Consider the following 26,775-nt stretch of genomic DNA (forward strand, 5'->3'; position numbering starts at 1 on the left):
CATTATCACCCCATTCATCATTTCTCCCACCTAGGTCCACATTCAAGCACTAGGTCCACATAGGGTTAGCTCCCCCCTTCCTCTTGCCCACACCTTGGGTCAGGCTTGAAATGATGACCCAAAGGTTGATGCAACTAAAAAGAAAGATAAAAGCATCTTTGGCCACATTCAACAGGAAGACATATCATAAAATGAAAAATATGGTCGAGACGAACACATTTAACACGTGGGAAAAAGCCAATACATCAGCTCTACGCTATCATCATGGCCATGACGCTTGTTTCTACAGGTTATATGAGCCTCCTTCATGATATAGGATGCCATGATTGCCCCAACACCTGTTGGGAAATGAATGGCCCTACCTTGAAAGGTGGTATTCACTGCTATATCTTATGCATCATGCTCTTACCCTTGAGCATTGAGCAGTTAAGAAAAGAAAATCATAAAAAAGCAAAAGACATATAAAGAAGGGTCGAAAAATCAAGGCCGCGATACCTCATGTACCACTATTTCTCCCTTCTATAAATTATAAACCCAAGTGCAAGCTTCCCTTTTATTAGCTACCCTTATTCCCCAGCATGTGGCCTAGTGCTGCCCCTTTTCATCTCGTACTTCAATCACCTATTTGTCACATGCGACCACCTTTTTCGGGATGTACCTTGAACATAATATCCGCTTTAGAAGTAGAAACCACCTTATAGGATACTTAGTTAACCCCATTTGGAGTTTAGACGACATTGGCACATCCCGAAGTGATTATGGAAGGGCAGGTGATTATGAAGTCCCCACCTGTGGTCCATGGTTGGTAAGTTCATTTACTCTATTTCTCTAATGACTTGTATTTGAAGGCTAGGGGACGGATTGGATTTTATGAAGGATTGTAAATGGTCTCCATCTTGGGTTTGGTCTCCCTATAAGGGGTCTTAATCCTCTCGATGGCTACATTGGCACATGTATGGTGTGTGTCGAGAGCCATGGTCCTCCACAGTAGTAGAAAGTACTCCATAGATCCTCTAGGATGTTCAAAGATGTTCGAGATTCACCCATTGGAGGAGGAAGATGCACTTGACTCACCTTTGCCTAATCGGCCCTACAGATGTACAAAATACTTGGCAATTGACCTAGGACTTGTAGGATAATGTGGCATCAACTACACCATCATTGAAGCCATTTCAGATGATCTACAGGCATCTTCAACTCATATGGAGACCCATGAGGTTATTATTGCGTCCCCAGTCCCACTAGGAACACCACATGTTTATTGTTTCGAGAACAAGGGGCCAACCCCTTGTCCATCATTTTTCAGGGTCCTGTTCTTCATTATGGAACCTATGGACCTCATCGGGTCTCTTGGAGGGCCTTACGACATGTATTATTCATCATCTGACCTCTTAATAGGCTTGTTAAATCATTTATGAGCTAGTTTGGTGGGTTTGTCACCAAAAGTTAGATTATTAGCACATTATTTATTTTTGCGGCTCAAGTAGGCCAAGGAGGCTAATTTGAACTCCTCATTTGTGTATAAATACAAGTGAGATGAGTTCATTTGCTCATCATCATTTTGGATTGGATCTCTTCTCTCTTCTTGAGAATTTTGCATTTTTTCTTTGAGGGTGAATCTGGATGTTTGGATTTGGTTTATCTTATCTGCGAGCTTCTGTATTGTGAAATTGTGGATCATTGGATATGTTCTATTACAAGTAAGTACATTCTTTTAAAGTTATTCTTGTTTCACTTTGTCATATACATTGGATTGGGAGTTTCGCTAGATTTAGGGCTAATTGTTGCATGCATTTTTAGCTGAAATTGTGGAATTTTGTCTGTGTATAGAATCTTTCAGTGTATGGGCCATGTAATTTGAATGATATTTCGTAGGGATAATTCTATCAAGAAATTCATCTTGATGAGCCATTACCTTTTGCAAGGCGAAGTATAAAAGTGATAAGGTTGCTTCCCTTTGCCCGAGAAGGCTAGCGAGGTATTCTCAAGGCCTCCTTGAGTAAGAAACAAGGTCCTCATTCATATTTAACATAGACTCCATTCTCCCAAGATGAAGACACTAATCTACCAAGAGGTGGCCACCCAAAATCAATTCTTTTTCACCTTTTCTTAGGTCTAGCCAAGTTGGGTCAATCAGGGCATCATTTTCCCGACAAAATAGCCCTCCAAAATGTTTGATCTTCTAGCCTCTGTTGCGCCTGTGTCTCTTCATGGCCTCCTCCAATATTGAAGCCATTTTGATGGTGGAGTTGTGAGAAAATCCAAGCCCTAGCTCCGAGATCAAACTTTTCCCTAGTATCCCCAAGGTGAGTGCCTCAAAGGGTGAATTCAACACGTTTAAGTGCAAATTCTTTTTTTGATCCTGTCCCCTTTTTTTTCTTGGTTAAGAACATCATTGGCTGCTAAATCCCTGCCCCTTTACCTAGGTTGGCCCCCACTGGTTCTGTGTGGTCCCTCTCTTTTGAAAAGACAACTCTTGAAGAACCACTTGGGATACCAATTTCAATAAGGATTTTAGGGATTGAGGAACTCATTCAAAAGTCATATCCCATAAACCTAGCCCTCAAATCCCCATACCCTTGTCTTGGAATATTTTTACCTTTCTTAAGAAGCAAGAAAGGTTTATTCCTGAACATCTTTTGGAAAAAGATTGTTTGGGTCACTTTATATCCACTTGTTGATTTATCCTTCAATTGTGATTCCACATATACAAGGTCTCTTCCGATTGGTGAAAGTCCATAAACAGTAGGGAGCCTTTGCTGAGGTGATAATGGACTAAGTCCCCATTTGTTTCCATTGGTCTAGCATTCGCCCCTATAGGTCCCCTGCTAGTTTGAGCGGTAAGAAGCCTAACATGCATAGTTGAGTCTTGTTGAGTCATGTTTGAATTATATTGAGTCATACGTTCATAATTAAAGGGAAGTGTTGGATATAGTAAATTACTCCAGCATGCAGTGCAATTTGTATTAGGAGTGTGAATTAATTCGAGTCTGTGTTTGTTAGTTTGAGTCCAATCTATATTTGGAAAACTATACTTTAGTATGAGTTTTCATGAAAAAGTTGGTCGGAGTTGAGTCAAGTTGGTTAGGAATTGCATGATTACATATTTAGTAAGTTAGGGCTTTACATACCCTGGTTATTGGAAATTGTAATTGCTCCCACATAAAGAGTAGTCCAAATTTAGAGTTTTAGTTAACTGGTGTCAGTGTGAGTTATCTGAGTTAAGGGTGAGTTAGTTCGAGTTAAGTCTTATATTTGGTAAAGTCAAATATAGTGTGTGTTTGAAGTTATTTTGAGTGAGTCACTAGTTAAAAAGGGAGAAATAGCCATGACAGGTTCATTATAATAAATCTAATTCAAGTTTGTGTGATCGATAGAAAAGTAGCAAGTCATATTGTTTTGTGTGTATGAATTTATGTTTTCTTCCTTTCTGCCTTTCTATCAAATTTGTATCAGTGTGAGGTTGAGTAAGAGGCTTTAAAGAGAAAACAAATTTGAAAGTGCAGGAGTGCTCTTGCGGCTGCAGTATACTGAGAGAAATTTTTTTGTTGTTGGTTGGAAGACGTAGAAAACTTTGAGAAATTTATGAAACACTTCTGTTGAGAGCTGAAACAATCGAGCTACTGTGTTCAGGATCACTGACAGAGGTCTTCCAAACATGTTTCCTTTGTAAAGACTCGTTGTGTATGTAATTGGGCACATGTGTCGTGCGACTGTCGCTATTGCGAGCAACTCGCAAGACGTTGTCTATAGATCATTTATTTGCTAGTTGTTATCTCTGGATCTGTTAATTTTCTAAGGTAGTTCGTTTTGAAAAGAAACCACAAGAAAGAAATTAAAGAGCAGCTGCATTTATAGTGAACGAACACGCGACGAAAAGTTTAAAGATTTCAAAAGAAGGTTATTTGGAAGTGTCTTTTAAAGCAAAGTCGAAGACCATACATGGGTAAGGTTGCTCATAAAAAACAATAAGGAGATCTTTAAAAAGAAAAATGCCCGTGGGCAGGTTATTGAAAAGTTAAGGAGATATTTTTTTAAGTCCTTTTTGGGTATATTGAAAAGTGCTACAAGTGAAGTTTGGATTTTTCTTTATAAAAACAAAAAAAATATTAGTTTATTTAAAAAGGAGTTTGGTAATATTGTTTTTGGAAAGGGATTTTTTTTATTCTTTTTAAAGAGAATTAGAAGAAGGAAAAGGGTTTTATTGGAAAGCCTATTTAGGGGTTTGCACAGCTGAATTGGTTTGTAATTTTTTTGTTTTGTATAGTGTGTTGAGTTTAGAAACATCTCTTTGTTTATATGAATCTAGTGAAGATTGTGTTTGACGGGGTTTCATGTTAAAAATTATGATTTTTTCGGGGGCGATATGGAAGGAAGTCTCATGCACTAGGGAAAGCAACCATAGGACAAAAGAAAGACAACAGTCATGGGTCGCAAATTGTGACTAGAGTAAATTAAGAAAATGAATATACAAGAAGAGACAAATATCCTTGTCATATTTAGAGAGGTTGAGGTTGCAACCTAGAAAGTGAGAAGTCTAGCATAAGACACAAAAGAGATTGAGGTTGATTGGTGTAGCATGAATCTGCTACCATCTCATATGTTTACTGATGCTCTGGGTTTGAGTTTAATTCAACAAGCAATGGATGAAATGGTTTTGTGCAAGGTAGAAAAATCTACGTTTTCCAAAGAAGCCTGGAAGATCTCGGAAGAAGAATTCAGTGCAAGGGGGAGTGAGATGTAGCAGCACGCTGTTTCACAGTCTGTTGAGTCAGCCACAGATCTGAGAGTAGATGAGCAAGACTCTGGGAAGGCAACAGAGCTTGGAGAATCCCACTCAAAAATGGGTGATGGTAATGAAGACTATAAAATTGAAACCCATTATGCAGACATGCATGAAGAAGATGCAACAAAGATTGCAGAGAAAGAAGTTGAAGCCTCTGTGTATGAAGCAAAGCAAGAGCATATGAATGCGAAAGAACTGCATTGTAATGTGGATGGTGCAGATGATGGTGAATCCCACTGTGATGAGACTCATGTCAATGATCACTGCACAGTGAAATATGAATTGGTGAATCCAGCTGTAGTTTATGGATTTGCTAAAGTTAAATTTGCTACTGAGCACATGCATGCTCGGGCAGCCCACCATAGGTTGGATGAAAACTATGTTTTTTGATATGTAGTTTCTTTTATGAAAATGGTATTGATTGTTGCAATATAGTAAGTTCCATGTTTGATGAAGAATTGAAGGTTGACGCTGCCACTGTAGCAACAAGCTATGATGTAGTTGGAACTGGTCATGAATCAGTTTGTGATCTAGCAGAAGTTGATGATGAAGAAGAGGATAAAGTGATTCATGAGTTTTTAATGAGAATGTCCACTAACGGCATAATAGAAGAAGATAGTCTTAATGCAGTTGAAAAGGTAGAGAAGGGAGAGGTAGAGGAGAAATATCTCAATGCAAAGCATAACGAAGATATTTTTAAGATTGTTTTTAAATATGCAAATTTTGAAAATAACATGAGAGCTGAAGTTGAAAACAAAGTTGTTAATAAGTTTGATGCGATTTAAGGCTCATTGAAGAATGGATACATAATCCAATTAAACGAATTCACGAGTCTTAAAACAAGAGCTGAAATAAAAAAAATTAAATGAAGTGGTGAACGAGAAAAAAGAGCATGATGATGATTTTACATGTAAGTTTAATGATGATCTTGAGTGTGCAGACTACAGGAAAAAGCAACAGTATTGGATGATATGTAAGTTTAATGATGATCTTGAATGTGCAGACTACAGGAAAAAGCAACAGTATTGGATGATCAAAGTGAAAAGAAGGATATGGAAGTTTTAGAAGATGAAGATGAAAGAATTGAAACAATTTTTCAGCAATGGAGCCACGAAGAGATAGGATTTTGCTATCATGAAATATGGCATATGGAGTGCAAGAAGCAGAGCAAAGAAGACCGTTTGAAGATGAAGGGAAACAGTCGAGGGTTGAACGAATCTGTGATGAGAAAGTTGTACAAGACAAGGTCACATTTTTTTTCAACACACATTCAAGAAAAGTCAAAGAAAAATTGCAGCAACAAGAAGTAAAGAAATATGGAGCCTACAACAAGAACGCACAACCGAGAATGAAGGGATTTGGAGGATATAGACTTTCAGAGAAATGAAAAAAAATGCATTATTGTCAAATTTTTGAGTCATTGTAATCATAGTTGAGACATAGACCAACATACATGTTTGAGTGATGATTGAGTCAATTTCTATTGTAAGCCTAGCAGACATAGTTGAGTTGTGTTGAGTCATGATTGAGTTATGTTGAGTCATACGGTAGTAATTAAGAGAGAGTGTTGGAAATTTAAAGTTAGAGTTAACTATTGCCAGTGTGAGTTAAGGTGAGTTAGTGTGAGTTAGTTCGAGTTCGGTTTTATATTTTTTAAAGTCAAATATAGTGTGTTTGCATGTTGAAATTGTTTTGAGTGAATCCCTGGTTGAAAACGGATAAATACCCCAGAATAAGAGCCTCAACAAACTGTATTTTCCTCCTGTTACTTTCCATTGTGGTCCAGGTATGAGCATGCATACAAGTTACAACACCATCAATTTGTGGATTTTAAACCTTTTTGATCGATTTCAAGTGAAAGACTGAAGTGGGACCCAACCCAGAGCTTAGGAAGGTTTTCATCCTAAAATACGGGACAAACGTTATCGTATCTAGAAACTGCAAATATCATTTAAAATCTCCTCAGATTCTGGATTACTCGGTAAGATTACGAACTTCCTCACTATCTTTGGGATCCCATGGGTGCAACCTACAGCAGGGTTTCCAATAACAACACCAATATCCGACGAACACCTAGCAAGCAGAGGGGAAGCCATTGAAAGCCATTATGGGCTCCGTACTAGCCAATGCATCAATTACGGTTGTCAGTCGAGGCCAACAGTTTTGAAGTCTGCATGTAAACCCGCCCAAACCCTTGACGACACACCGTTTTACTACACGAATCGCTTAATGATGCTCCGCCATTGCGTCATTATATTCTTGTTTCTATAGAAATAGAATTGATTGTCGACACTCTATAAATAGCAAAACTAAATACAATTTGAATATATTTACACTTTAACCAAAATTTCAAATATTATCTGAAGGTTTGAATGGTTATGCTTCACCTTAAAATCACATTTAACCTATTTTGTGAATGTTATATTAAGGGATGAATGGATGCGTGAAAAATATCAATGGATGTATAGTTATTCTTGACATTTTCTCCATCTTTAATCTAATTTATTAATGTGATTTTGAAGGTTGGTATTTTCCAGTTGTACTTAGATATTACATATTTGCGTGCTACCACTAATATGGATAAAAATTATAGGCATACGTTGTAGTAGTCAGAGTATACATTCAGATATTTTAAACTCGGTTTTGGTTTTCAAAAAATTTCAGGAACGCATGTTAAGTGAGGAGAATGCTTTTCTCCATAAAAAAGTGAGACGAAATTTGAGTAACCATTTTTGTTAAATTAAGGAAATTTTTGAATAATTAATTTCGCTAAATTCCAGCTTAAATGATCGAATATAGTTTTATTTCATCTTTATTTTATTTATTTTCCAGTGTGCTGAGGCTCGATATATGGATGGTTCGGTTTCGGCAAGCCCAGTTGGAGGCGTAGAACAGATTGAAGTCGAGACACAATTGGTTATAAGACCTCCAAATGTACAAGACCACTTTCCTGTTAAAAATCTTCATTGTAATTCCTTGCTAATCTGATGGATGTTATTTTCAAATTCAAACATGATCTTGATTTATTATGAGTATTATTATCTTGTTAGGTTTCAAAAGAGTAAAGGATGAAAACTCATTTTAAGTTCAACCTCATTATTTAACAAAACTAAGAAATACATATATATATTAACCTGACTCTGAAAAGACCAAATTAGGGCTTCCAGAAGATGACTGCTGTAATTAGTTTTAATTTATATAAAAATCTGCTTTCCATGTACAATGCGTTGGATCTACAGTCTCTGTATAGTGTGTTAAAAGCAACTTGAAGCACACATTATAGTATACATCTGTAATAATGCATCGATATAAGAATTTGATGTAAATACTGTACTTGTTTATGCCTTCGAATCGTGATTTCCCATTACCCTTAATTATCATAATTCTTTTTGAAGAGGGCTGGACAATTTTATTGGAGGTTAGGTTGGATTAGATAAAAAGAATAAAGAGAAATGAAAAATCAGGGTGGCAGAAATCGAATGAAGGGAAGCACAGGACATTTAATACGTGAGGTTGAATTAGATAAAAAGAACAAGGAGAAAGGAAAAATCGGGCTCGCAGAAATCGAATGAAGGGAAGGACAGGAAATATAATCTACATAGAGAAATAGAGAAATCAATTTGAGGAGATGGTTATAACTACCAATTGACTGTATTATACTTCAAGTAGATTGACGTCAGATCTACTAAAACTTTATATTTAAAATTTGATTATAATTAACTCTCTTAATTTTAATTTTTATTTTTTTATAAAGTAAATGTCATGTACTGTACCAATTTGGTTCCAGGTATTTTTAGGAATAATATTTATTTGTTGTTTCTAAGAATTAAATTAGATAATCTTATTACATAATTAAACATGTCATAGGTTGACATTGTAGATAATCAAGGAGATTTACTTGCTATTCTAAGAAATCAAGATACATAGTCAAACATTTCAGGTACTATTCAGGAGAATCAAAATAAATAATAATGTTTAATAGTCAAGATATCCTAGCATAAAATTGTAGGTAATAACAAATTAAATATTACATAACTTGAAAAACCTAAAATCATCCCACCACACTACCTACACATACGTCATTCTAGTGAAACTTGAATCCCAGTCTAGCGCTCGTGTAACCTAAACTACAAAATGTGGATTGGCATTTGATGTAATGCTTTTTAGAACTGACCAGAAATACGAACCACTGCTAAAGTTTCGATTAGGTTTTTTTAACGAATGGAGCTCTTCCAGTTCGAGAGCTCAAAATATTTTTTCGACTGTGAAGATCGGCCGTGAGAGACGAGTTTAAATAGGGCGTGTTAAGGACATACGAAAGTTGGGATGGTAATGATTGCTAGACTCTCTTCGAGAATGATGACGGGAGGGCCGCACATCTATGTCTGAATAAGCATTTCCTTCGAGTAAATTGAATTGTTCGTCTGTTGCCCACTACTCTTTATAAAATTTTCTCCATGCGTGGTTCACGACCGCTGTGACTCTTATCACATATCTACTGAATATCGGCGAGGTGCTTTAACCATGGTGACTTATCACTATCTATCTTTTTTTATAATAAGACAGGTACTCGACCGAAAGTTATAAAACAGCTATGAAAGTTTATAAGGGAATCCTGTTTGAAAACAAATAGAATACATTTAAGTAGGAATAAAGAGTTAGACCAACAAGGTCGTCGCGTATTCTGCAGCAAAATCTCCTCTCAGCCCACGTCGAATCCCTCTCTGTTCTTATCTCTCAAATGATCTGCTACTAAGCCGGATGTTTTCCTCAGCCCTTTGAAATCTTTCGGGGAGGCAGTTATTTTGTTGGGTGGTCAGCGGTCAGCTCGCTCATCAGAGCCACTTTTCACGGAAAATGTGGGTTCATTACATTTATTCTAGTGGTGATGGAAGCTCTGGATGGCCCGATAACCCGTTTCAGGCCTAGGTTTGTTGAGCTGGGTCAACGGATTTATCCTCGGTGGAATCCACTGCACAGTATGAAAAAATTATCTACCCTGGCGCAAAAAGATTTCTTCGTAGTTGAACTTGTATCTCGGACAAAATCCTGTTTGGGATTGTCCATTGTTGAGTACAACCCTGTGTCTGACAAAATCCATTTTGAATTGAGCAGCGTGGTTCTAGAGCGTCCCAGTTTATGCATAAAACGCTAGTTTTTCAGTCTGAATTCTTTTTTATGGTTAAAGTTTGGTATGGTTCCATAAACGAAAATGGAATTGGTAATTTCCATTTGGGTTTATACATAAATTATTTGTAAATGAATTTTTGAAATATAGAAAAAATATACGAACGCTACAATATAAAACAAATATACATAGGAATTGTATTTTTGACACTACCAAATTAAATTTAATTATATTTTTTTCAATGTTACAACACATATATATACATTCCAAAGCATTCAAAAACTCCAATCCACTAACTCTGGAGTAGAACATACCCTACAAAATATTATGGACGAAAAATCATGTCTGGATCTACAAAATACCATGAGCGAGAAACTATCCTACCGAAAAAACAATGTACAAAATTGGCCAGGATTTGAGCGGAAAACTATCATACCGAAAAAACAATGTACAAACAACGTACAAAATTGGCCAGGATATTTTCACCGAGAGCTACCCCGAATCCCAATAATTTTATTCGGGAACCTATAGTGGAAAAAATATAACAGATGCTGAACAAAACAAATAAAATATCATTATATTTGCTAAATCAGGTCTTTACATCTACTTCTCAAAATCCTTTTAGGATATTGAGTTCGGAACCCAATACCCACCCCAGAAGGCGCAATCGAGTAGCTAAAAAGACATCAGCATGCAGTTTTGGATGGCGTTCCTCAGGAGATAATAAGTCTCGGAAGGTGTAACCTTGGAGCACAACACCCAGTCTGGGATGGTCCAATGAAAAAGCCCAAAGGATAACACTATGCAGTTCTAACGGTCAAAGATGAAGACAATCTACCAATCTCCTATAAATGTTATTGGTTGTTCATCATTGCTTGTAAAATAATAATGGTTGGATTAAGATTGGGGTGTATTGATCTCTTTGTATTTTGATTGCACTCATCAATTTGCAACCTATTCTGTACTTCTTTGTTTTTGGATTGCACTCGTCAATTTGCAACTTATTCTGTGCTTCCATATGTGTCATTGGCGACCTAACATTGAGTTAATTTGTGTGCTTTACAGAGTGCTCGGAGCTTTTGGACTCAGGACTCTTTAGAGTCTCACGTTCTTACCATTCTACCCAAAAGATTCCTAAATACTTAGTAAATCGATCTAGCCAAATAAATTTTAATAATCTCCTAAATCCTTGTATGTATCATTGTATTGCATTTTTAGAATTTTCCCTTGTTTATTGTGCGCTAATTGTACGTTAGTTTTAGAATATTCTTACTTATCTAGTCAAAGAATCCCTCAATATTTGGCGCTAATTGTACATTAGTTTTAGAACATTCTTACTTATCTAGTCAAAGAATCCCTCAATATTTGGTAAATCCATGTAGCGACACACATTTTAATCACCTCTTAAATATTTTTGGGAGTAGGTGTAGGTCATTTTTAGAATTTCCCCGTGTTTTTCTACAAGTTGTATGCCAGTTTTAGAATATCATTGTTTTGTAATGTACCAATTGCATATATTTCATAGTGGGAAATATATTTCACAGTGGGAAATAGTTTTGATCTCTTGCACTATTTCATGGGATACTTTTGCTTGCGTTAGTAGGTATAAGAACATGGAGATGATGCTCAGAAATGGTCAAGGAAAATAATGTTGAGTTGATCACTTAAGCATAATCTTGTTAGGTGCTCTAATGAGATGATTGGATCTCTCTACTTTGATGTGATATAACGATGGACGAGGAGAAAGTAGATCCTTATCCCAAAGGATATGCCATTTGTTTTCAAACTCGCACAATTTTGAGTAATATATAGAAACTAAGAGATGTTATGGAATATTTGCATTGTAATGCATAAGATTGGTGAGTTGAGTATACTAAAAAAATTGCGTTCTTTTCACTAGTCGTTGATGAGCATCAATTTGGTGGTTGAATTGAATGACGATGTTATGGTGTCTTGGCATGCCTTCGTTCTTTTTATGGAAGTTGCCGCCCTTAGGGTCCTAGAAGGACCTTTAGTATGTTGGTTGTACTTGCAATAAATAATTTGGAAAGTGCCCCTGTCCTTTTATCTGCAAAGTGCCCCCCACAAGGTTATTCTTGACAAGCCTTAAGGATATCAAAGATTTCATCGTCCCTCACATGATGTCTGATTTGATTATCCAACCTAGTGTGATGGAGGTTTCCTTCGATCCAAGAGTATCTTGCACTTTGTTGAACAACTCTTTTCTTCTCGTGTGAGGATAGGTGTTGTGGGAATCTTGCAGGAAGATAATTAGCGATGTCTGCATACCACGGTGAGTGAGTTGAAATAGAAAAGAGATATTCATAGGGAAAATAATCTTAAACAGGGATGCATTCATTATCAAGAGTGAGTCTAGAAAGAAAACCATCCACTACATTATCTTTCTCAGGTTTATCTAGGATTTTTATGTCAAATTCTTGTAACAACAATAGCCAATGCGTAATCCTACCATTAGTGATTGCTTTATTCATGAGAAAACAAATGGCAGAGTGGTCACTGTCCAAAAGCACTTGATATCTTGTAATGTAGTATTGAAATTTGTTGATGGAATGTACTATCGCAAATTTATTTTTTTTAATTATTCTCTGTCACTGTATAGCTCAGTTCAACTGGAGTCAAATTCTTTCTCATGTTAAATATAACATATGGTTTTTTGTCCTCTATCTGACCCAACGCAGCTACCACAACAGTATCAGATACATCGGTGGCTATATGAAACAACAAACTCCAGGTTGGTCCTCGCAAAACAGGGGTTGTTGATACACACTTTTTCAATTCTGTAAAGGCTTGTTCGCATTTCGTTGTCCAAATAAATTCCATATCTTTAATAAGCAGAGAAAATAAAGGAGATGCAATTCTTGAAATTTTTTCTATAAACAGTCTATAATACCCCGCATGTTCCAAAAAACTACGTACTTGTTTTTGCATTTTGGGAACTGGAATTTTTAAAATTACCTCCATCTTAGTAGGGTCTACTCTGATTCCATTAACAAAGATAAAATGTCCCAATAGATGTCCTTCATTCATCATCATGTGACATTTGTATGTACTTAAAGCAATATTAGTTTGTACACATCATTCTAGTACTTTTCAAGATTAACTAATGATGTTTCAAAAGCATTGTCGTAAGGTGTAAAGTCATACATGTATATTTCTAAACAGTCATTTAACAGATCTAAGAATATCCCCAATATTCCCTGTTGGAAATTTGTTGGCACATTACAGAGTCCAAAACGAAGAACTCTGTATGCAAAGGTTCCCCAAGGGCAAGTAAAGGTGGTTTTATCCTGATCTTATGGGGAAATCTGTGTTTGATTGTAACCACTAAACTCGTCTAGAAATGAAAAGATTTTTTTTTCCAGGCAAGGTGTTGAGGACCTGATCTATGAATGGAAAAGGGAAATGGTCCTTTTGGGTGGCCTTGTTAAGTTCTGTATAGTCCACACAAACTTTCCACTTGCCATTCTTTTTAGGGAGAGTGAAAAGTGAGGATACTCACTGACTATCAGAAATTGGATAAATGAAGTTAGCATTTAGGAGTTTTTGCAATTCTTCCTTGAATAACTCCTTAAGTGTTGGGTTCATACCTCGCTGCGGTTGTCTAACTAGACTGCAACCCTCTTTGGAATAGATATGGTGAGTGCACAGACTAGGATGAATTCCTTTCATATCTGTGTAATTCCACGCAACTGCCTTTTTAAGCTTCTGTAGCAGTTGTCACAGCATTTTTTTTTGTTCGGGAGTCAGGTTCGTGTTAACATTTAGATGTTTACCTGATTCTATTTCAACGACGCTGCTCTTGAAGTTTGGAGTGGTCTCCATATATTCAAAGCTCAAATCCTCCACAACGTTTTCCTCCCCATAGTTCTCAATAGAAGTGACAGAAAGAGGATAACTGATAAAACCATTTATAATATCGTCTTCTATCTCATCTTTAAAGCACTTAGCTTTACTAAGGGTAAGAAGTGGCTAGGAGTTGTCTGATTTGGGTTCGAACTCATCCCACAAGGAGTTTCTCAGCTCCCTACTTGGTTTTGTAGGTTTTGTAGGGGGATAAAGGCCGAGGTTTTTCATAGCCCATCCATCTAAAATTGTCACAAAACCTACAACCTATAAATGCATCCGTAGTGGCCAACCAGGGTCTTCCCAGGATCAAGGGATGTCCCCCTAAATTTGATTTTGGTTGCAAGATAAGAAAATTTGTTGGATATCTCCAGGAATCCATTGTAATAACTACGTCTTCTAGTACCCCTTCTGGCTTTATACAGGAGTTGTCCACTAATTCAAGTATAGTAGGTGTCTGTCTTAGCCTGTGAAAACCTAGGATGGTAAAGACTTCTTTAGTCATCACATTAGTTGGTTCCCCTAAATCAATTAGTGTATTTGGGATGGGCGTCTCATCAATGTAAACGAAAGCTGTAGGATTCGCTGGATCATTATATTTAGTCAACGGAGACTGACCAATCATTAATTCTGATAATATCCCCATCATATGGATAGTGACAGGGTCTTTAGGCTTCATTCCAGGTTTCTTAAAACACATGTCCCTCACTGTTTTCGCATAGATGGGAATGTCCTTGATAGCTTGCAGCAGGGGAATCCTGACATGTAGATTTTTCAACTCTCTCAGAAAATCAGAGTTAGGCTGTGAAGTCATCCTAGTTTTTGATAATCTTTGCGGATATGGGGGGTCCTTACTTATTGTAACAGTTGAGTCAATTGATACAGATGTACCAGCGTTATTCGGGTTAGCGGTTACATATGTAACAACATCACCTTGACCTGCTGTAGTAGTCCTGTGAGAGTCTGCAAGACCGCACTTAGTTGATTCACATTCTTTACCAGTGATGACAGGACAGGGCTTTTACTATTTTTTCGGATCTTAGATGGATTTCATTACATTCAGTGGGAGTGATGTAGTAAGTTTGGAAGGAAGCAGGAGCTTCTAAAGCTTGTGATGTCTTCTGATTTGGGTTAGGATTTGGTTGTACATGTAATTGGGGTCGTTTGGGAGGTGTAGCAGCAGGCCCTGAGAGAGGCGGCAACTGTAATTGTTCTTGCATTTGTAACGCAGAAGGGGGTGGACCCAGAAAATTTCCTCTCCAATTTTGGGGCGAAGAATATGGCTGAGATGGAGGGTATTGAAAAGGTGGAGAGGGAGACCATTGGTTCGATGGTGAGGAAAATTGAGCTGGAGGAGGTGAGGAATATTGCCATGGAAATTGTTGTGCATTATATGCATTGTTCCATGGATTAAAGGAAAATTCTTTAGTCATACCTAGTGGCTGTGGCTTCCTAGACCCAATGAAGTAGGAGGATTGGACTACCTCTCTTGATTCTTTAAGCATTGCTTTTAGTCTGGTAAGCTCTAGACAATATCCTCTAGAATGCTCCAAATCAGAAATGCTGCACAGGATGATGATATTGAATTTACAACCCCTCAAGGAATGTTTATCCTTGTATTTCAGGCAGGATATAACCAAAGTTTTCTTAGATTCATCCTGTGCTTTTTTTACTTGTGAAGTTGTCAGTTGGGCAGAAAAAGCGCTGAGGAGGTTAGCTTTAGGATTCTCAAACAAGGTATCGATCTCGACTCTTGTCACACCTCCATTTGCATATATTTGTATTCAAACAGAGGCGTCCTCTGTCATGCATCTTCCTCGTGATGATGCTATCGAGCTTCTTAAGTAGACTTTTATTATCTCATCAATTTATTCTTGAGATATATTGCCCTTCCCTAGTAGATTCAATGTATCCCGACGATCATTGCTCATTCCTCAGATGAATATAGTTTTCAGGATCTCCGAATCCAAATCACTATGGTTAGATCTCTGTAGATTATTGTGGAACCGCCTCACATAATCCTCCAAGATTTCTTCTTATTTTTGTGTGATCCTGAATATTTCTTTCCTCTAGTCCTTGGTCCGACAATAGTCCTGATATTTTGATAGAGAGTCAATTTTCATCTCGCCCCATGTCCAAATAGTAGCAGAGCCCAGTCCCATGAACCATCTCAATGTTGCTCCCTCTAGAGTAGCAAGGAACAATTTCAGCTTCTGAGCATCCGAAGTGTAATCATAGCTCCTGCATAGGACATCAAGTTCAAGCAAGAATGAATTCTATAGTCATTCGTTGAAAAGATGGAAGAGGTGATAAGGGAAAGGTGGTAACAGTGGCATCAATCCTTGTATTATCATTGTTATTATTGTTATTACCTTCCATTGTAGATTCCCCTGTTTCTTGTTTTGATGAGTCCCCTCCGAAAGATGATGATTGTAAAGGTTTCTCTAGGGTTCGTTGTTTCATGGCACTGTCTGAATCTAGGTATTGATAGGTAAAAGAGTATTTTCCCAGTTCGGGATATAAGTGCTCTCCGTTGGTTTCCCCTTAGACTTCAGACCTAAGTTTTGGGCCACTGGTTTCTCTGTGTTGTTCTGGAATTGAATCTATAGTCTCGAGAGTATATATACTAGTTTGAGGGTGATGAGGCCTTAAGACAGAGGAACTAGATGCTTCTGACCTTAATATGGGAGTAACAACTTTTTGTGGTCCTGTTTTTCTTGTATCCCCCTGTGAATTTCACTGTTCTCTCTCTACTTTTGAAATTAATTCTTGAATAAATGTTTTCCTCCCTAAAACTGTGCTTTTCTTATTCCTTTTATGACCTATTTTTCCTGTAGGTTTATTAGAATTATTATGGTCCATGTGTCTTCAATTCATACACTCTACACATGGACGCTATGTGTAATTATTTCACACTCTAAGAGCCTCAGTTGTTACAATGGTGATCCCGCACAAGTATGTTAGAGCGATGCGCAGGTTTTACTTCTCGTCTTATCATCCAACGTTTGTAAGACTAAGGACACTTCTTAAAAGAAAAAAAAAAGAAATTCAAACGTTAACACACCCCAAGTTTTCTAATGATCACAGTGGTGAGCCCGCTCAGGTATGTTAGAGCGATGCGCATGTTCTTAGCTCTCGCCTTAATGCCCAACACCTGTGTACTAGAAACACTATACTAACAAAACACACTGGTTGACTGTATCGTCAACTGCCTTCCCTAGCAACGACACCAAAATGTTGTGTTGGTTTGATCACTGTTTAATTTGACTGAACTACAAGCATTTGATTGTCAGCTCGGGTAGGTCTGTGTATTTCAAAGGTGTCTGCACTATCTTTGCCGATACATAACAACCAGGGAAAGAAATGAAAGAAAATGTCTTAGAACACAATTGCAGAACTTGAACCACTCATGCAGAAATTAAAAAGACATTTTAAAGGAATTAAATTCACTCATCACACTTTGTTTTTTTCTCAAAGAACAGTGACGCCACAAATCATTAGTAAAATTGTATCCGTTGATTAAATATTATAATTCTAACCAATCCTGTGTAACAACATATAATGAATGTAAAAACATAAGTGCATCAATACTACAATTCATTCACCAACATTAATAAATCACACTTCAAAGGAAATATAAACCAAACAACTAATTTACTACTACTGCAATAACTGCTAAAGAGGAGGTCTCTTCCTTCCTAGAAGGGTGCAGGGATGAAATGGAAACAAGCGAAAACTTGTTAAAATTTGGGTACCAGAGGACAAGTGTTTCCCCAAGGCTTTGATCTTTGGCCTAGGGAAAAGTGTCCAAATTTATTTGTACTTTTCTCCTAAAGTGACTTTCTAAGTGGTAAAGTCAATTTAATTTAAAAGTGATTTTATAAGTGGTAAAAGTTACATTCTAATTTAAAAGTGACTTTATAAATGGTAAAATTACATTCTAATTTAAAGGTGACTTTATTAAACTCAATGAAGAATTAGAAAGTGAAAAAGTGACTATGGAAATAAAAGGCTAAGTTGGTCTTTATTTAAGTGGGTGAGTTAAAAAATAGAAAGTGAGAATTAAATGCACATTTATTCTCATCCCTATATCTAAATGAATCTCAACGATTAGATCGTAGGGTAACCCAAAAGATCATTTAGAGAATAAAAGTAGAAAGAGAAGAGTAAAAGATCATTCATTATTTCATGAGCATTTGAGAGAAAGAGAAGAGAGAGCAGGGAGAAAATTTATGAGCAGTTAGGAAGTGAAGGAGAGAAGTAGGAAGACATTTCAACAAATTTGGGCAACAACATTTATTGGCACGCATCCAAAGGAAAAATTGTATAGTAGGAGAAAGGCATAGAAGTTGAGGAAGAGTAACAAGTTTTGGGCACGTCTTTTGAGGCTGGTCGTACATCATTTAATGTTGTTTTATTGCTCTAAAAAATTCTGTTTTGGCTGTTTGTTGATTGGCATGATTTTCGAGGTGGAGTTCAAGCACGAAATCGAGATAAGTTGTATTTCAGTTTCTTTGTAAAAGCATTTTCAGAAATAAAGAAGAGCTCTCAAACTAGTTTTCACCGAGAGTGGTAGGGTGTTTTTCCAGGGTCACATTGACCAAAAATCACTGTGTTATTTTCTGTGCGTGACTGTCATAATTTTGCTGTGTTTATTTCATCGATTTCAGCAGTTGTGAAATCTCTAAATTTGTGTTTTCAGAAAAATATTATCATTTCCAGATTTTAGAATTTTTATCATGCTTGGATTTAAAACTAAATGCATGGAGTGACAAGAAAAACTGATTACTGGAGTGGGGGTTGAAATTTCTTCAAAACTCAATACAGGATCTGTATGAACATCACTAGAAGTGTTATGTATTAAAAAGTAACTGGATATTACAAGATCAAAATGTTGATGTTGTTCCTGTGTTTTCGTTCCCTTTTCATGGAACCGAACCTTTTTACAAAGTTGACAAGCCCTGAAAATTAGGGAACAGATCAGTGATGAGAATCTCACGATTCTCATGCTGATCGATATTAAGAAAATAATTGAAAGCATTACAAACAGTTTTTCAACAAAATACTAATTCAAGTTACATCATATCCACAATCATAACCGCTAAGATCCTTTGGCTGTCCATAGATAATTCAAGATTCTTGACAAATGTCTTTGAAGATAGCAACCACTGTCGTTGGTAGTTGCGGTGTAACAACAACAAGAGAGGTAACAACAAATCGAGGTGTAACAACAAAACTTCGCACTGTAATACCAAATCCTCGAAGTGTAACAACAAGTGTCAGTGACAGCTGCCCATCCCTAGTCCTTAGTCGTGTGCATTCCCTGCTACTAGCAGAGTATCTTCTAGCATTTGGTATGTTGATAGTGGTGCTTCCCGTCACATGACAAGAGTCAAGGAGTACTTCTCAGAGCTTTCAGAGGGTGATACTGATATGGAGGTAGTACTTGGAGATGACAGCATTGTTAGAGAAGTCGATGTTGGGGCCTTGACATTTGATAGAGAAGTCAGATGTTCTATATGTTCTTGGAATGAAGAAGAACTTCATATCCGACTCATCACTTGAGGATAGAGGGTATGATGTGTTGTTTAGGAGAGGGCAGGTGCTTATTTATCCTAGGGGAACTTCAGGTTCTTCAACTAGAGATATTGGTGTGCGCCATGCCAAGGTGTACAGGTTCTTATTCCAGCCCTTGATGGCATTGAGTAGCAACACCCGAGACTAGCAGTTCAGAGTTGTGTGAGATTTGGCACCGGAGGATGGGGCACATGTATCATGGGACCTTGAGTACATTGCGGAAGATCACCACAGGTGTGCCAGATTTCAGTTCTGATCACCTTGATATATGAAGAGGATGCACTATGGGGAAGTTTGCCGGATCCCCTTTTCCTAGCAGTGACAATAGAGCAAACGGGTTCCTTGACTTGATACATACCGATGTGAGTGGTCGAATGTCTCATGTATCGTTGATGACCACTATGTTTGATTCATTGATGACCACTCCAGGAAGACCTGGATTTATTTCTTGAAGACCAAGAGTGAGGTCTACAAGAGGTTTCAAGAGTTCAAAGCTCTTGTGGAGTCCTAGACAGGTATGAAGATCCTCAAGTCAGACAATGGAGGGGAGTATACCCTTGGCGAGTTTGTTGATTTTTGTGTTGAGGTAGGCATTAGAAGGGAGTTCACAGTTCCTTAGAACCCCCAACAGAATGGGGTTGCATAGAGGAAGAACAGATACATTGCAGGGGCTGCCATAGCCATGCTTCATGATCAGGGGTTACCTTTATTTTTGTGGGCAGAGGCCTGAACACTGCTGTGTACTTTCAGAACAGGAGTGCACATCGTGCCTTCGTGAATGTGACTCAGAAGGAGGCTTTTTCTGGGAAGAAGCTTGATGTTGGGTAGTTTCGTATCTTTGGGTGCCTTACATATTCCTCTGCACCCAAGGAGAACAGGACCAAGCTAGAGTCCACTACAGACAATGGTGTCTTTGTGGGTTATAGCGAGACCTCGAAAGCTTATCGGATTTATATTACTGCGCAGAGGAAAGTGGTTGTCAGGTGGGATGTGAAGTTCGAGGAGGGGAGAGCGTTCAAGAGTTCACGGGAGTTAGAGTATCCAGGGTCACCAGACCCTCGGGAGTAGTTGAGTCAGTCAAAAGGATCCAGTGGTCAGGGATCAGGAGGTACATTGATTACAATGTCAGGTCCATCAGTGAGCAGTGGCTCTCAGAGTCAGGTGTGTGGTTCCTCGGGTAGCAGGTAGGGCAGTGCGCAGAGTAGTTCACAGGGTAGTCCACTAATGAACAGTTCGCACGTTACTTCCGCATCTACAAGCATAGATTTAGGCATGAGGTCAGTTGACAGACCTTCAGGAGTTTAGGCTTCTGATGATGATGAGGATTCTTTCACTCTGGTGGGAGAAGTATGCTCAGGGAAGAGGAAGCCCAAGTGGCTTCAAGATACCTTGCGCGAGGCCACATCAGTTGTTGGGCCAAAGAGACAGGTTAGAGAGGTTAAACCACCTGAGCGGTTCTGTAGGTACATGGCATTGGTAATAAGCATTATTGACTTCAAGCCTTCTAGTTATGAGGAGGCAGCCAGCCATTAGGTCTGGAGAGAGGCCATGATGGAGGAGTATTCTTCTATTATGATGAACGATGTTTGAGAGGTAGTGTCGAGGCCTGAAGGTAAATCAGTTGTTACTTCCAGATGGCTCTACAAAATAAAACTTGTTGTAGATGGCGGCATCGAGAAGTTCAAGGCTCGATTTGTGGCGAGAGGGTTCTCACAGGTAGAGGGAGTTAACTATGAGGAGACCCTTGCTCCCGTAGATCAGTATACATCTATTCGCTCCATTATATCGTTTGTAGCAGAGATGGGTTGGAAGATCCACCAGATGGATGTGAAGACTGCATTTCTCAATGGTTTCATTCAGGAGGAGGTTTATATTGAGCAACCGCAGGGCTTTGAGGTGCATGGGAAAGTGTCCCATGTATGCAGATTGAAAAAGGCACTCTATGGCTTGAAGTAAGTTCCTGGAGCTTGGTACTCAAGGATTGATACATACTTGTAGCAGTTGGGTTTCATAAAGAGTGAGGCTGATCCGAAGCTATACTTCATTGTGGTGGGTGAGGAGGCTCTCATTCTGGTGTTGTATGTTGATGACTTGATCATCACTGGTGTAGAGAGACTCATTGAGGGCTGCAAGAGAGATCTTGCTTCAGAGTTTGAGATGAAGGATATCGACTTGATACGTTATTTTCTGGGATTGGAGGTGTGGCAGGAGGAGGGGCATTTCTTCCTGGGACAAGGGAAGTATATTGTGGATATTCTTAGCAGATTTCACATGGAGGACTAGAAACCCATGTCTACACCTATGATCACTAACTGGAAGAAGCTTCAAGCTTCTGATTCCGAGTTGGTGGATTCTACTCTATACAGACAATTGATTGGTTGTTTGATGTATTTCGTCAATGCTCGACTAGATATATGTTTTGCAGTTAAGACTATGAGTCAGTTCATGTGTGAGCCCAAGAGAGTACACTAGGTGGCGGCATGAGCATTGAGCATTGAGAGCATGGTTATGGGTTACCATGTATGGGAAAAGGTTTTCTAGAGAGTCGAAGGATACAATGACTCATGGACCATGTATTCTGGTAGATGGTTACTTTTTAGTATGGACTGCAATAATGTTTTCTATGTACAAGATGATAATTGAAAAAGATTGAGGATGGCGAAGGAAGAAGGCCAAGATCATAGACGATAAAGAGAAAGAGTAGTGTAGGCTAGAAGCATTAGGAACTTAGAAGATGGAGAAGGGAGCAATTTAATGAAGATTCCTCGTTAGGAGGAAACATGAAGGAATAATTTGTACTTGTAATGTTAAATGAATAATATGATGGGATTTGTAATGATTATAGTGGTCTACATAGGAATAAGAGATAGAGAGAAACAAGAGAAGGTAGTGATGGGCATATGCTCCGCGATTTATTGAGATATTGTGGTGATGGTGTGAAAAAAATCTCCAATTATAAAATATTCCATTATGAACACTTGTAATTATACAAGTAATGAAATATGTGATTATGATCAATTATAATTATATAGGTAATAATTTATACGATTGAAAAATAACACATGAAATTGATGAATTAATAAAATTCACCTTAAATATTTATGAATATTTACTCCCAATGTTGCTTCATGTATTTTTATGCTTTTAGTACAATTGGTAACTACATCACATCACAATTGCTATTGGCCAGATATCCCTCACACAATGTCTTACTCTATGTATGATTTGGTGTCTAAAAAAAACAACAATAATAGCGACAATGTGACATAGTCCTTGCCTGTACTGCTAAATGATTGATTAAGGTAGTGCAAGATTTGCATTTTGTTGTTTTTCAAGAATGATTTTTTTTGAAATCATTTCCACAATATGCACAACCGTTGTTACTTATCCTCTTTAGAAACCACTTTCAAAAGCCAGGTTTCTATTCCAAGAAACAGAGGTCGAGGCAGAAGTAGATCGAGAGGCAAAGGACGAGGCATAAGACATGGCGATCATAGAGATGGTTGAGAAGAGCATTAACATGAAAGTGGAAGCACCAACAAAAGCCTCAACAATAATCAAAGAGTTGACAAATCAAAAGTGAAATGTTATTATTGCGATAATAGAGATGGCTGAGAGGAGCATTAACTTGAAAGTGGAAGCACCAGCAGAAGCTTCAACAATAATCAAAGAGCTGACAAATCACAAGTGAAATGTTATTATTGCGATAAATTTGGTCACTATGCTCATGATTGCAGGAAAAGCTTTACTGATCAAGGAACCAGATTGTTAATGTCACTATAGAGAGTACTAACTCCATGTTCCTAGATTTCCATGCCATACATGAACCTTTTGATAATGTGTGGGTATTAGATAGTGGGCAAGGATAGACAAAAAGAAGGATTCCACTTTAGAAACCGCTTTCAAAAGCCGGGTTTCTATTTCAAGAGACAAAGGTCGAGGCAAAAGACATGGTGGTGAGTGGTCAAAGAGATGGCCGAGAAGCGCATGAACATAAAAGTGGAAGCACAACTAGAAGCTTCAACGATAATCAAAGAGTTGACAAATGAAAGGTGAGATGTTATTATTGCAATAACTCTTGTCGGTATGTCTATGATTGCAGGAAGAGGTTAGCTGATCAAGCGAACCAAAGAGCCAGTGTCACTATAGAGAGTAGTAACTCCATGTTCCTAGGTTGCCACACCATGCATGAAACTTCTCATAATGTGTGGCTATTTGATAGTGGTTACAATAACCACATGACAGGGAACAAGAATTTGTTTGCAAATTTGGATCAATTTGCGAACACAGAGGTAAAGTTGGGGAGTGACAAGACTGTGGATGGAGATGAAAAAGGAGTGGTCAACATTATGACCAAGCAAGGGGAGCCGAAGACAATCTCAGAGGTATCTTATGTACCTGGACTCAAACATAAGTTGATAAGTGTTGGTGAATTGACACAAAAGGGATACAAAGTTATCTTTCAAGAATAAGAGTGTGTTATATATGGCAACACCCCAAGCAAGCAATTGATAGCAAAGGTGCAGATGACGAGGAACAAACTCTTTCATCTAGTCATGAATTACAGGGATCAAGTCAGTTCGTTTACAACTGCATGTTCTAATGATTATTGGCTATGGCACTTTCAGTTAAGACACTTGCACTTTTATGGTTTAAGATTGTTGCAACAGAAATAGATGGTCAGAGGATTACGTCTCAACAAAGAACCTGCTAGTAATTGTGAGTGTTGCATCTTGGGAAAGCAACACCGTGAAATTTTTCCAAAGGGAGTTGCATATAGAGAAAATTAATCTCTTGAGCTAGTGCATACAGACTTGTGTGGACCTATGAGGACACAATCGATTAGTGAAAGTTGTTACTTCCTCACATTCATTGATGACTATAGCAGAAAGACTTGGGTTTACTTCTTGACGCAGAAGTCTGAAAATTTGGCAAAGTTCAAAGAATTCAAAGCCTTAGTAGAGAACCAAAGTGATTGACATATCAAGGTATTGAGGTCAAATCCTGGTGAAGAATATGATTTGAAGGCATTCCATGATTATTGCAAACAACATGGAATCAAAAGACAGTTTACAACCAGGTAGACACCACAGTAGAATGGTGTGGCAGAGAGAATGAACAAAACCATTATGAATATGGAAAGAAGCATGTTGAAAGGAAGAAACTTGTCTAATGAGTGTTGGGCAGAAGCAGTTGCGTGTGAATTTTATGTGATAATTATATCTCCTACAAAGAGTGTGATGAATAGAGTACCAGAAGAAGCATGGTTAGGTATGTCTTGCACCGTATCTCATCTCAGAGAATTTGGATGTGTAGTTTATGCACATGTGCCTAAATATATAAGAGGGAAGTTGGATTATAAATGTGAAAAATGCATATTTATTGGTTATAGTGAGCAATCCAAAGCTTAGAAATTGTATAACCTTGTCACCAAGAAGGTCCTACTTAACAGAGATGTTGTGTTCAAAGAACAAGATTCATGGAATGGTAGTATAGACAAAATAGTTGATACACACGTGCCACTGATGGAAGAAGATGATGTAGGACAAAAGGAGCAGAAGAATCACAGGTGAATACACCAAATAGAGATACACCAACAAAGACTCCATGATTTTATGAGCAGCATGGATCTTCAAACATATCAGCGGACCTTAATTCTCCTAGCTATTAGTCAGGTGATGAATCAAATAATGGTAAGAGAGATATTTATGATGATTTGGATGTTAGTTCAAATTTTGCATTGTTGTGATTCCAACCTTCTTTGTTTAAGGAAGAAATCAGAGATGAAAATTGGGTGCAAGCCATGGATGAAGAATTGAAGATATTGAAAGCAATAATACATGGGATTTGGTTGATTTACCAAATGATAAAGACCTCATTGGTGTAAAATGGGTGTGCAAGACAAAGTTGAATGAGAAAGGTGAAATTGAGAGATTTAATGTTAGGTCCCTATACTACTAGTGTAGCCCCTTATTGTTATTTGTCAACAACCTTATTGTATTGTTGTGACCTTACAATATTATTGTTATTTCAGCTCTGATTATATTGTGACTGCTTATACTACTATATATAGAAATGAGGTCTTATCAATTCTATCATCGAAGAACTGTTCATTTGTGTAATGTAAATGAGGTTTCCCCCCTCGAAAAGGCTGATTTTGAAGTCGTTGATCTATCTTTAATTTTATCTTGTGAGCTGGTTGCATAACATTTGGTATTCGATCTTTGGATTCTAGGGTTTTGTTGTTTCAGACAGGTCATCATGGCCTCATGTATCTCACAGCTACAAGACCAAATATTATGCAAGGAGTGAGTTTGATTTTCAGATTTATGGAGACTCCAAAAGAGATAGATTGGAGAGCAGGAAAAAGAATTCTGAGATACATAGTAGAACTAGAGATTGTGGCATAATGTATGCAAGCACAGAAAAGAAGGATTTGATTGGATATACAAATAGTGATTTTGCAGGTAGTTTGGATGCTAGGAAGAGAACTTCCGGTTATGTCTTCCATCTTGGTTCAGGTGTGACTTCATGGGCATCTAAGAAGCAACCTATTGTGACACTTTCGTCAGCAGAAGCAGAATATATAGCAGCGACATCAGCAACATGTTAAACAGTGAGGTTAAGAAGAGTATATGATGGACTGAAGCAAAAACAACAAGGGTCAACAACAATTTATTGTGACAACACCTCAGCAATTGCACTATCCAAGAATAGTTTGTTTTATCAAAGGAGAAAGAATATTGATAGTAATTATTACTTTATTAGAGTACTTGTGAGCAATGGAGAAGTTCGCTTGAAGCCTTGTAAATCTAGTGATCAATTGGCTGATATATTTAATAAGTCATTAGCAAAAGATGTGTTTGAGTTTCATAGAAGAAACTGGGGTGTTGTAAGCTTAGCTGAGACAGACTAGCAGACATGTTTGAGTTTGTATGAGTCAGTGTTAGTTTAGCGATCGTAATTAAGGGGGAGTGCTAAAATAAGTTAATTACTCATGTATGAAGAGCTGGCTAAATTTAGGGATTCAAGTTAAGTCATAGTCGACTTTAGTGCGTGGTTGCATGTAAATTTATTTTAGGCGAGTCGCTAGTCGAAAAGGTTTAAATATCCTTCACCGGGTTCATTGTAATCTACGAGTTTCGTGTGATAAATAGAAGAGAAACAAATTGTGTGTTTTGTGTATTAATTTGTGTTTTGCGTCCTCTGCCTTTCCAACAATATGCTGGGCTAAATCTATTCATTCTCCTTGCTGAAATTTCCCTCTAATTTATGCTAAATAATAATGAATGACTTTATTTTTTTGTTTTGTTGGGCATGATAACTGAGGTATTTGCAAAAAGTTGTGGAGAAAAATTTCATTTGTTGGAAACCATTCCTTGTAAAAGGAATTGCTGCTGAAGATTAATAAATCCCTCAT

General features: G+C 37.7%; 1 protein-coding gene across 1 annotated transcript in view; it reads left to right on the plus strand.

Moving 5' to 3' along the window:
- LOC149163121 (MADS-box protein SOC1-like) overlaps positions 1-11,295 on the plus strand; it is a 168,993-nt gene extending 157,698 nt beyond the window's left edge. The window contains exons 6-8 of the mRNA XM_089437543.1: positions 7,451-7,492; positions 7,619-7,720; positions 10,980-11,295. Of these exons, the coding sequence (XP_089293669.1) occupies positions 7,451-7,492; positions 7,619-7,720; positions 10,980-11,060 (225 nt within the window). The 3' untranslated portion in view covers positions 11,061-11,295. The remainder of the gene's footprint in view (positions 1-7,450; positions 7,493-7,618; positions 7,721-10,979) is intronic.
- The last annotated feature ends 15,480 nt before the right edge of the window (positions 11,296-26,775 follow it).

This window comes from Pinus tabuliformis, chromosome 5_2 (assembly GCF_031772625.1).
Source record: "Pinus tabuliformis cultivar Carrire ecotype Pingquan chromosome 5_2, CPIR1, whole genome shotgun sequence".
Taxonomy (NCBI): domain Eukaryota; kingdom Viridiplantae; phylum Streptophyta; class Pinopsida; order Pinales; family Pinaceae; genus Pinus; species Pinus tabuliformis.